Below are 12866 nucleotides of genomic sequence, written 5' to 3' on the forward strand. Positions count from 1 at the left end.
ATGGTGAAATGGGGATAAAAATACCTTCTAGGATTAGGTATGACAGTTAAATGATATGGTTGATATTAACTTGGGAACTGCTTGGCATTTGGCGGTATTTCAGTAAATGTACATTCCCCTCGACTCCCGTGTCTGGATACATTCATACCCCTGCAGGGTTAAATCAATCAGGCAAGTGTGGAATGCCGCCTCTGTGTGAGGCACTATTCCAGGAAGCGGAATAGCAGTGAAACAAAATGGACAAAAATCTCTCCTAGATGATAAGTAGTAAATAAAATGCATAGTAGGTACGCTGATGAGTGCTAGGCAGAAAAAGAAAGCAGAGGAGGATTGGAGGTGCCAGGAAGGTTGGGGGGGGTTGCCGTGTTAAACACCGAGGTCAGGAAGCCCCCCCCCCCAAGTGACACTGGAGTAGACTGAACAGGAAGACTACGGTGTTCTAGGGTACAGGGAACAGTAAGCAAAGGACCAGAGGCCAGGATGTGTCAGTCATGTCAGGAGATCAGCAAGGAGATGGGGTGTGCTTTCAGCAGCAGGAGTTAAAGGGTCGGAAGAGGTGGAGACAAGTCAGCAGGGTATCTGGAGACAGACCCTAGAGGGCCTTGTAAATGGAGATACTGCAGTTTATTGCAGGTAAAATGGGAAGCTGGTGGATTGTATTGAGCGGAGAAGTAACATGATCTGACTCAGGTTTTAATGAGATTGCTATCAGTCTGGCTGCTGTATAGAGAAACTGGGAGGTGAGTCAGTTGGCTACTGTAAAAACATAGGGGAAAATGAGGGCAGCTTGGGTGGTAATAGTGAAAGAGTAACCAAATATTCATGTAAATATTTGCAAGTGCATTTTTCCAGGGAGCGCTTTTATTGAAGTCTTTTTTTTTTTAGGATTTTATTTATTTATTTTTAGAGAGAGAGGGTGAGCAGGGGGAGGGGCAGAGGGAGAGAGAGAATCCCAAACAGGCTCCGTGCTCAGCACGGAGCCCAACATGGGGCGCGGAGCCCATCAAGGGGCTCGATCCCAGGACCCTGAGATCCTGACTGGAGCTGAAATCAAGAGTCAGATACTCAACTGACTGAGCCATCCAGGCGCCCCGCACTTTTATTGAAGTTTTAAAGCAATTCCGTGATCCAAACCAAGGATGACCTTGGTGGCAAATAAGCAGGGTATCTCCTACCTATTCCTAGTTATTCAAAGTCCCACGATGAAGTCCTTCCCTCAGACCTTGATGCTAAATTGTCCAGGGCACTGCTACTGTTTCTGAGCCTCTGAGAGCTTCTGCCACCCCCTATAAGACCGTAGCATCCCTGACTTCCAGTCGAAGCTCATTAGGATTGTTAAGAAGAAAAAAAAATCTGAGGGAAATGGGTAGATTCTGTTCATTTTTTATGCTACTCACTATGGAAGCTTGGCAGCCACAGGCAGGAACAGGGAAAAGGCTTCACACCTTCCTAGAGACGGTGTGGGGCACTCGTGAGGCTGGTTTGCACTCAGTGGATTCCCTTTTTAATAAGCTCTGGTCTATGAATCACATAAATCTCAGCGCTGAGAGCCAATTTTACGGTTTGGTTTGCTTAATAGTCACACAATTAAAATAAGTTGTAAAAAACGGTGATGGTGTTTGCCAGGATAAATATTTAAAAGGGAACAGCTGTAGGAAGATGTAATAATTCAAAGCAGCTCATGGCTCTTTATTTTCAATAAAGGCTGTGGAGGTTGATTCTTAACCAGTGGGGTTTCTTGGCCTCTCCTTGGAATATCTTTGTGCTGTAGCTGCGAGGGTGAGGTAGGACAGAGAGGAGTCAAGTGTGCCTCTGGGAATAGCTGATTCATGACACAGACAGGGACAGGGTTTAGGACGCTCAACTCAAGGGTTGAGGTCACAGAGAGTGAGGGAGACTCAGAGTTGTTACCATCTTCCCTAAACTGGGTTGGGTTTTCTCGTATGAAGTCCTGGTGGTCATATTTTTTAGGTGGCAAATTAATAATTTTCAAAGGGGAAATTTATTGTACAAAGAGATGAGCCTATCTGGGAAGCAAACTTAAGTTCTGTCTCCTCCACTGGACTCCAGGCTGGCTGAGAGGTAGCACTGATGCCAGTTGGTTTTCCTGCTTTGGTATGGTGGTGATGAAGGAGCAGAAGGCTAGCTGAGGACAAAGCACAAGCTGACACCCTGCCACCCTGCCACCCCCCCCACCATCCCCTCCTGGGTGGGATATGTTCGACATTCCTCCAGGAAGCTTCCAACTATTTTAATGTTTATAATGCTTTGCTAGAGGGAAAAACCACCTTAGCTTGATAATAGAAGGACTCCAGTATCCTGGGTCTTCTTTACCATATGAAAGTCCTTTTGCACACCTCCCTTTTTCCTTACCTCCCCAACTCCCAAGTATAGAATCAGCCACCCCTCACACCCCCGTTGCAGCAGCTCTTTGTGCCCACCGGTCTTGTCCTCGTGCTTTAATAAAACCACCATTTTGCACCAAAGACGTCTCAAGAATTCTTTCTTGGTCATGGGCTCCAGATCTCACCCCACCAAACTTCACCTACGTTGCAAAACTATATTCCAGAACAACCTTAGGCTGGGGTCGAAGATCAGGTTGAATGCTGCCTTCCTCTCTTGTACCTCACAGGCCATTTCCTTTATGCCAGGAGAGCTCCTATCCGTCTTCTCTCCTTGTCTGGGAGCTTCTGTCCATGCCTTCTTACCGAACCTTCTTGACTACGCAGCCCACTGTGCTCTCCTTCTCCTGCCTTCAGCTTCTGTCTTGGTCTTGGTGATAGTAAAGGAAAACACTCAGTTGTTCCCATTTCTATGATAGACCGTGCTCTCTGAGAACCCACACTTCTGACAGCAGACGTGGGTTTTCTACACTGGGCAATGAAAGGGTTTCAGTCAAGGACGCAGCCCCACCAGACTGCCCCCCTGCCCCCACTTCAGATGCCAATCCCAAGTCCGGAGTGTCATCTGAGCTTCTGCCTGACCAGCTCTAAATCAGAGCTTCCCAAGGGCCCTCCGCGGGTTTGAGGAGTGTGGTAGAGCAGCTCACGGAACTCAGGAAAACAGTTCAGTGACTGGATTACCCGTTGGTGAGAAAAGGATGTAACTCAGGAACAGCCCAATGGAAGAGATGCATTGAGCAAGGTATAGGGGAAGGGGCGTCGAGCTTCCACGCCCTCTCTGGACACGCCACCCGCCCAGCACCTCCACGTGTTCACCAACCTGGAAACTCAGCAAACCCCATCCTTTTGGGGTTCTATGGAGATTTCCCCACAGAGGCATAATTGATTAGATCATTGGCCATTGGTGATTGAACTCAATCTGTAGCCCCTTCCCTTCCCAGAGGTGGGGGAGGTGCTGAAGGTTTGAATTTAATCCCTGGATTGGTTCCCTTGGCAACCAGCACACACCCTTAGGGGCTTCCCAGCATCACCTCATTAACATAAACTCTGATGTGGTTGACAGGGGATTGTTTGGAGTAACAGGTGACACCTTTATCTCTCTCACCTGTCTAATCCCTTAGGGGATTCCAAGGGTTGGTTTTTTTATTTTTATTTATTTAAAAAAAAAGATTTTATCCATTTATTTGAGAGCCAGAGAACGTGCAAGCACAGGGGTGGGGGTGAGGGATAGGGGTGGAGGGAGAGGAACAAGCAGACTCCAGGCTGAGCGCGGAGCCTGATGCAGGGCTCGATGCCACGACCCTGAGATCAGGACCTGAGCGGAAACCAAGAGCCAGATGCTTAACCAACTGTCACCTATGTGCTCCTAGGAAATTCCAAGGGTTTTAGATCAATGGCAGGAATGGGGACCAAGACCAAAATATATATATTTCTTATTATAAATCACAATATCGCAGTGATAGACGGGGGTGGGGGCTTAGGGAGTGCCCAGATAGCGTAATACCCACAGATGGTAAAAGTCAGGCTTGGGGAGCAAACTGACTCAATACTAAACGCACAGCTGGTGAGTGGGAAAAATCAGACCATAGTCTTGATTAGCCTTCTTTCTGCTGCCTATACCAGTAATTTAGTGAATAATTGTGTCCTGCTCAATTTCTTATACCACTTACAATACAACCAGGCTGTAGTTTTCTTGAATGTAAGGGTCTCGTCTTCAGTCATTTATTTAATAGTATTATTGGCCTGTACTAAAAGCATTTACATGCACTGAATTCATTTAATTCTCTCAGTAATTCTAGAGGGTAGAAACTCTTACTCATCCTGTAGTGGAGGAAACCAAGGGTGAGGTAGCTTACCCAGTATCATGTGAAGAGTGGTGGACCACATGGCCTGGTCTAACTTGTTTCCCAGTTGCAGTGTCTGGGAACTGAAGTCATTCTTCTTGATCCCATCCGAGACCACTAGAGAGTAAAATTGATTGCTGGTGAAATGGAGGAGGGTGGGGCAGCGTGGACAGAGTCTGTTAACAAACTTCAGAAAACATAGCTTCCACCCAACCAAGGTCTCTGAACAGCACCGGTTCCCTTAACGTTGATCATAAACTTCCCTAATCTTAATTCTTGTTATCTTGGGGGATGCTCTCCCACTTTCCACATTTCACTAATGAATAATAGAATAATGGACCAGGAATCAAGTTCCATCTAGTCTTAACATTAGCCATTGCTGAGTGACCTTGGAGAAGTCATTAGATGATGGTGATGGCAGTTGTTTTACCTCTGGGGGGTGTTGAGACTTGAAAACTGATGTGAAGTCTGTGCAAAAATGATGCTCTCGCTATGTGAGTGTAAGGTAGTGTTAAATAATAATGATGCAGGATGACACTGGGGATTCTGGGATCGTTGCCTTGAGCAAGCTCCTTCACTTCTGCGCATCAGCTTCCTGGTTTGTAAAATGAAGGTTTTATGTAATTTACAGGGTTGTTTTGAGGATTAGAGACCGTGGATGTCAAATCCTCGCACAGTGCCAGACACGTGGTAGGAATCCAGTAAATGGTAGCTATTAATAATAACCTGACGACCTGGCTTGGCCGACACTCTCTCCTACCCACATTTGGCAGAACAGCAAGCAAACAAACAACACATACACACACAACGAAAACAGCAATAACCACCACCATCAACCACCCAATCAGTGTGGTCCTCTGAACTCCCCTAAAGGTGACTGCTGGCTCCCAAGTGCACGTGAAGCTAGCCAAATGCCGTTAGCAAAATGGAGGCACAGCCAGATGGAACTCCTTTCCTCCTCTGAGGGACTGGGAGTGATTTCAATGAAGGATGGCTGAGTGCAGACTCACTCCAAAATAGCTTTGACTGCCAAGTGACAGGAGGAGGGAGCCAAATGAAATGGTGGCGGAGAAAGAGGACTGAGGGCTGAGAGCAGCTGGGAAGCAATGTGTCCTTGCTGACTCTTTGATCTTACTCTGCTGCGGAATCACTTTGTTCCTCCTTCTCTCCACTTCAGAGGCCTCTGGGCAGTCAGGTCTGCCCACTCACTCCCGCTGACATATGGACATCCCTTTGGCTTGTTTGGTGCCACGAGGCATTCTCATTAGCTGCTAAATGCTGAGGTGGCCCAGTACACTCCAGAGGCTGTTGTGGATACCTCCTTGCATTGCTGCTCTCAGAAAGGGTAAGAGCCTCATGTGCGAGAGAAGGGAGACACAAGGGAGGAAAAGATTGCTCAGCCCTTTAAGCCGCTGAGTTGACTTTTGTTCTGGTTCCAACTTCCATGAGTTAGCTTGGTCTTTTTACCAGTTTTCCAAGCAACTTCCTGCTATGTGGGTATTATTCAGTCGGTAGATATTTATTGAGCTCTGTTATTGCTTGGCATTATTTTAGGTTGTGGGTGAGGCATACGAGCCCCCTGCCCTTGTGGAGTTTGCATTCTGGTGGGATAGAGACATAATCCATGTGCAAATAAACAAGCTAATTCAAGATAGTGGTAAGTTTAATGAATTCACAGAATGATATGACAGAGTGACAAGAGGTCGGGGGCCGGGGGGATGGCTGTTTATGTCATCCGAGGAAGAAACATTAGGGCTGAGAATGGAATGGTAAGATTGCCATGCTGTTTAAAGTCAGGTTCTGGGCAGAGGGAACCGCAAGGTGCAGGTCCTAACACGGCATGTCTGAGGAACAGAAAGCTCACCACTGAGAACCAGGACGTGGAGAACAAAGGGGAGAGTGTAGCAGGTGAAGTTAGAAGAGAGGTCACAGCATGGGGGCCTATGGATCACATTCAGCCCACATGGTGTTTTTGAGATTTCACTAAAAACAAAAACAATCTTGACTTGTCATGCCTCTTGATAATTAAAAAGACTTGGCCATGCCAGCCCACTACTGAACGATGACAATTGATTTCAATATAGAGCGGTTATGCTCTCCTGCCCTTTCCACCGTCTCCCCCACCTTTAGGGGGGTTTGAGGTCTGTCATTAGCTCGTAAGTAGTAGACATTTGAATCAGCAAAATGCTGAGCACCATGTGAGCTTAATAAGGGCCTGAATTTTTTTTTTCCCCAAGTGTGATGGAAGCGTATGATGAAGGTTTTCAGTGACAGTGACTTGACCTACATTTTTAAAAATCACTCTACTTGTTGGTAACTGATTGTGGCTAGGGTGTGTGTGAGGCAACAGGTAACACTAATGCAAGAGATGGTGGCTAGGACCAGTGGAGACAGAACATAGTAGACAGATTCCGGGCATATTTTAGAGGGAGAGCTGCCAAGACTTGGCTAACGCATTAGATTTGGGTGAGTAAAAGGGAATGAAGGATGACTCTCAGGAGAAGGGTCAAGGCTAGGGATATAAATCGGGAGTCATCAATATATAGGTGATATTTAAACCCACAGGAATGGATGAGATCACTGAGGGAGGAACTATAGATAGGAAATAGAATGCAGAAAAAAAAAATAGAATGCAGAGTTTTGGGATTTTTTTTCCCTGTTCAAATTTAAAGCTTCTCAAGTAATTCCTGACATTATACAGGCTACTAGACTCTTAGTATTAAAAAACAATCTAAAATGATCTTTCCAGCCACCATTCCTACCCATATACTTACTCAAATCCCCCTACACAAACATCCAGCCAAGTAGCCAGTCAATTAATGCATCATCATTAACAGGAAACATACTATTTCCATTAAGGCCTTATTTCATCAGAAAGTGGTTTTTCTTCCTATCAAAATTTTAGGTGAGTATCTGTACCTCCAGAAAAGGACAGTTGAGAGTGAAGGGGGCAAGGCACTGTTCATAATTACACCAAGACAAATGGGACTATGCTGGGCAAACCTTGGAAGTAAAAGCAGCGATACTTGAGTCACCTGTCTCCAGGAGTCAATTGAATGACTTTAAAAATGTTTAAAAGGTGAGATGCCACTTGTCTTGGCAAAATTTAAAATTTGGAGTTAAAAGAAATCTCAAGAAAATCACCTGCTCTAATTACCTCAGTTTCAAAGAGGGAATTCAAGGGCATTAAATTATTAGACTAAAATCAAGTTAGCATGCAGCAGGGGAAGACTAGTCCATCTTCTTCAACTTACGATGGGTTTATTGGGATGTAATCCCATGGTAAGTCCCGATAAACCCATCGTAAGTCAAAAATACCGTACGGTGAAAATGCATCTAACATAGCCCACCCACCAAACATCATAGCTTAGCCTAGCCTACCTTAAACATACTCTGAACACTTACATTAGCCTACACTTGGGCAAAATCTAACACAAAGCCTATTTTATAATAATAAAGTGTTGAATGTCCCATATAATTTATTGACTACTTCCCTCAAAGTGAAGAACAGAAGAGCTGTGTGGGTACAGAATGGCTGTCAGCGTATCGGCTGTTTCAACTTGTGATCATGTGGCTGACTGGGAGCTGTGGCTCACTGCGGCTGCCCCGCATCACGACAGAATGTCATGCGGCCTACCACTGGCCCAGGAAAAGATTCAAATTCGGAATTCAAAATTTGAAGTACAGTTTCTACCAAATGTGTATCACTTTTCCACCATTGTAAAGTCGAAAAATCGTGAAGTAGAACAATTTTAAGTGGGGGACCATCGATAGTAGACATTGCATTTCAGTTTATAAACCCCTTTCACACACGTGTCATGTGACCTGAGGTAGCGTTTTGTTTTTAAAGATTTTATTTATTTATTTGACACAGAGAGAGAGGGAGAGCACGGAGGAAGAGTGAGAGGGAGAAGCGAACTCCCTGCAGAACAGTCAGCCCAATCCAGGACTTGATTCCAGAACCCCGAGATCATGACCTGAGCCGAAGGCAGACACTTAACCCACTGAGCCACCCAGGCACCACCCCCTCCCCGATTATCATCGTTTCGTAGTAGGCTGCACTGAGGTTTAGAGATGTGACTTGCCCAAGATCACTAACCATTAAAATGTAGAGTGGGAACTTGAACCTGTGTCTTGTTTTCTCTCGCCAATTCCCCTGTTCTTCCTATTGCTCCATACTAATCTAGTGATTGTTACTACTACAGGTTTTAGGTCTAAATTAATTTTTCTCCTGGAATTTTAATTCCATAGCCTCCTGCTTCCTGGTTTGTAAAAAGTAGTCATTACTTTCATCATTAAAGGAAATACAAATGTGAAAGCATTTTCCAAGTTGTAAGGGCAAATTTACATTTAAAGGCTAGTTAGTTCAGCTTTTTGTTTCCCTCCAGTTAGGGGGACTACATTAAATTGGTAAGTGAATTAGTGAGAGGATTACCTTTGTAGCATTTATAGCAACTCTAATAAATTGTTGGCTAAATGAAGGGGTCCTCTAAAAAGAGAAGAGTGACTGGAAGAGATCCATGGGACTAAGTCTTACAATTTGGGAACATTGGTGGATTCACAATCTAATGCCAAAACCTATTTGACCGAGCTCAAAGAGGTATAAAGGAGCTCTCCAATGTGTGGAGGATCAGGAAGGATCCACTAATACCTGTAGCTGTTACCACTGATCGAAGATCCAACAAGGATTTCTTTGATTTTGTTCAGGGCCCCACCATTCATTCTCTGGGATACAGAGCATTGGGAACAGAGCTTTCTGTCCCTCCTAAAAACCCAGTGCTGTTTAAACGTATAGTAACATATCTGGCACTCCTTAAACTCTTTAACTGTGTTATAATTAAGGACTCAACCTCAAGGGTACTCAATTGTTAACTTAAAGTTCCAATTCCTTAAGAGCATGGCATTCAAGACCTTCCAAAATGGTTCATAATCTCCCTTTCTAATCATAACTTCCACTGTTGTCAGGAGTGAACATTCTGCTCTAAACTGGTCTGCTACCTCCTGCACAACTTGCTCTTGAAGCCTGTGCTGTCCTTTACTGTTAGCCACAACTGGCTAGTACTTGAACTGTAGCCAGTCCAAACTGAGATGTGCTATGTCAGATAGACCCAGATTTCTGAAATCTAGAACCCCCAAATGTAAATACTTCATTAATGATGTTTAAATATTGATTATATATTGAAAAGGGAATATTTTGGACATATTAGGTAAAATAAATTACATTAAAAATAATTTCATATTTTTTACTTTTTCATGTGGCTCCTAGGAAAATGAATATATGTGGCTTGCACTGTATTTTTTTTTTTATTTTTAAGAGGTTTTTATTTATTTATTTGAGAGAGAGAGAGAGAGCACAAGCAGGGGGAGCAGCAGACTCCCCACTGAACTAGGATCCCCGACGTGGGGCTAGATCCCAGGACCTAGAGTTCATGACTTGAGCCAAAGGCAGACGCTTAATCATCTGAGCCACCCAGGTGCCCCAGCATCGTATTTTTAAATGGACAGTGCTTTGCTAGATCGGCCTAGCCTCTTAAGCCAATGTAAAACAGGGCGTACTACTCAAGCCCACCTTTGTATTTTCTCATTCTAAAATAATAAAGTGATAGATGATAGAAAACTGTGAATATGTGTGGGTTTACACATTTAAGGGAGGCATGCCCTTTGTTATCATATTGAAGTTTGCTATTACCAGTCAGCTGACAGCTCAAGAAAACAGACTTTCTGCCAAAGACAACAAGATAGTTAATACACTCAATTAAGTGTTAGATAACTTCTTTAGGGACCAACACTAAAAAACCCCAAGCCCTTGAATTTCATCTTTATCCCTCCCGTTTTTCTTCTATGTGTCACTAAAATGTTGGCCCTTCCTATGAAATTTTTCAACTTTATTCCTTTACTCTCAGTCCGTAACTAATCGAAGTCTTGCTCACCTTGCTTTTAAAATCTAGTTTCCAAGTAGTCTCCCTGCTTCTTTCTCCCCATCCAATCATTCCATTTTATACACTGCAACTAAAATCATGTTCCATAATTTTTTTTGCAAATATGATTTTTTGCTCAAAAACTTCCGCTTTTCCTACACTGCCGACAGAGAATTCCTTCATCTGGCATCCAAGTGCGGCTTTTTCATGTTATCTCTTGGTACTATTCTCCATAAACCTGGGCTTTAGAGCAACTAGACTTGGTTTATGTAAAGCAAAAGCACTTAGAACCAAGCCTGTCATATATTGTAAAAGCTCTATGTTTTAACTATTATTATTACTACTCACTTTCATTTGAGTATGCTGTATGCATTTCTACCCCTGGAACACTGCTAATCATTTGCATTTGAATATCTTTCACTAGAGGGAAAAGGAGTGATTTAAACAGTCAATGACTGCAACGAGCTAATTGTTACTCCCTGAGAAAACAACTTACCCTCCCAATAATGGACAGAAACTTTGAACCCTACTTTACTATGAAATGTAATAAAATTTAAGACTGGATGAAATAGAAATAAAAGGTAGTATTTCTTTTGTACAATAGATGGTACACTTATGGAATATGGTATCTGAAAAAAACAAAGCCTGAAAAAATATAAATGGGTTCTGGATTTAGGGCCACATGGCTCTCCAAATTTTGGAGTATATTAGAATAACCTGGGAAGTTTTCAAAACTAAACAGATGCCTGGGCCCCATTCCAGATTTATTGAATCTCTAACACTAGGCCTTGGGTACACAAGTTTTTTAAAAGCTCCAAGGTGATTCATTTGCACCTTTTCAAAAGCTTGGTGGGTGATCTTCATGTGCACCTACATCCAAGAATTACTGGTTTAATCAAGAGAAATATATATATATTATTTTTTTCCCCCACCATGTTCTCCTAGTGCATGTTTTTGAAACAGAATACTTAGAGACCTGATATGCCGAATGACTTACGTGTTTATGAATAGTATTCTTGAAAAAAAACAAAAACAAACAAACAAACAAAAAAAACCCTCCTCCACCTTCCTGCAAAGCTCTCTTTGAGTTGACTTAGGGGATCAGAAAAGAAAAAGCCACACATATCCCAAATACCACACTTGGTTTTCATCTAAAAGCTTGTCTGTTGGCTTGGCTTCTACTTATTTATAAATTTCAAAACAGAATTACTTAAGTAAATATATATTTAACTATATATAATATTTACAGCTTACAGATTTGACAATTCAAAATTATACACTTAAGTAAATGTGTGAAAAAGTTGACAGTATATAATAGTTCAAAAATTTCAAAAACAACTTTACCTCAAAAATATTTTACACCGATTTTCAAAAGTGCTATCTTCACAGGCTCATTGTATCTCAGCAACCCAGTTAGGTAATCAAATGAAGTAACCAGTATCCTATCCAGAGACAGCACTTTTGGTACCATTGTAGAGGGTATGAAAATCTTGGGTCTTGGAAACCCTATAATAAAGCCCCTTTTACCCTCCAATCCTGAGACAACAAATCTTGTAGTTCTCCTTCATCATCGCTGTCAACATTCTCCTCTTCCTTTTTCTGAAGTTCTTTTATAGTCAGAACCTCTTTAAGCTTATTTTTTATTTCATCCTGGCGATTCCGAAGCTTTTCCACCCGACGGTAACATTCTATCTGCTCATCGATCTCCCCAATTTGCCGGTCCAACCGTCCCTCCTCATCCTCTTCAGCAACTATGGCTTCGGAAATGGTATTGACCTGTCTCATGGCCTTTTGAAATTCGTCCCACTCTTTGTCCATCTGATCCTTTGGGGCATCAACCTTTCGTACTCTAGCGTCTATCTCAGGGTCGTCAAAAAAGCCTTCCGGTAATGCTTCCGCTGTGTTTTCTCTCCTTTCCACGACTTTTTCATGTATTTCTGCTTTCTCAATTGACCCTGAATGAGGAATTAAAGGGGCCTTGGGAGGATTTGTATCCGAGAAACCGCTTGGCAGCATACCACTTGTTGCCTCTCTCGAGGAGGAAAGCGAGTGTTCCCTGCCCTGTGCGTCGGGCGGCTCCTTGCTGGTGTCCCCTTTTTTCCCTTCTCCTCCCTCTTCCTCCTCCTCGTCTTCCTCATCTTCATAATCAGGGAGTAAACCAAGTCCCGACGCCTTACTGAGGGTCGCTCTGGCGGACTCCTTCCCTGTTCTGTCAAAGTTGGCGGGCAAAGCGGATGTGGAGGGCTGTACCTGAGGCAGCGGGGAGGCCTTGGGTCTTTTGGCATCTTGGCCATCCGCATCCGGCGCCTTCCTCTTGGCTGACTGAGGCACTGCGCTGGAGGACGGACCCTGGGTGGTTTCCTTCGCGCCTTTCAGCTCGGCCACTTTCTCACGGTGCTGTTTTCCCAGGACGTGAGTCTGCCATAGGAGCTCGCTCTTCACCGGGGTGTTACACAGGGCACAGCTCAGCTGCCCCAAACGGTTGTACTTCGCAAACGGAGATTCTATCCGTTTCCGATTGGTGCTCAGACGCTGCTTCTCCTTCATCAACCGCCGCAGTTCGTCCTGATTCACCACTCGCTTCCCAGCCGGAGTGCGAGCGGAGGTGGAAGACGCCATCTCCGCGCCCGGACCCAAGGCGCTTCTGGGTTCAGTGCGGGCGAGACCTGGTAACGTCACTTCCTGTCGCGACGAGGATTGGC

At 44.0% G+C, this 12866-nt stretch overlaps 1 protein-coding gene across 1 annotated transcript; it reads right to left on the bottom strand.

The window, feature by feature from the left end:
• Window positions 1-8082: 8082 nt before the first annotated feature.
• ZNF830 (zinc finger protein 830) lies at window positions 8083-12818 on the bottom strand. Its single transcript, XM_045773496.2, has one exon. The coding sequence runs from the start codon at window positions 12781-12783 to the stop codon at window positions 11671-11673; it is 1113 nt and encodes a 370-aa protein (XP_045629452.1). The 5' UTR covers window positions 12784-12818; the 3' UTR covers window positions 8083-11670.
• Window positions 12819-12866: the final 48 nt, after the last annotated feature.

Source organism: Ursus americanus, chromosome 23, assembly GCF_024610735.1.
Source record: "Ursus americanus isolate L20-20 chromosome 23, mUrsAme1.1.p, whole genome shotgun sequence".
Classification (NCBI taxonomy): domain Eukaryota; kingdom Metazoa; phylum Chordata; class Mammalia; order Carnivora; family Ursidae; genus Ursus; species Ursus americanus.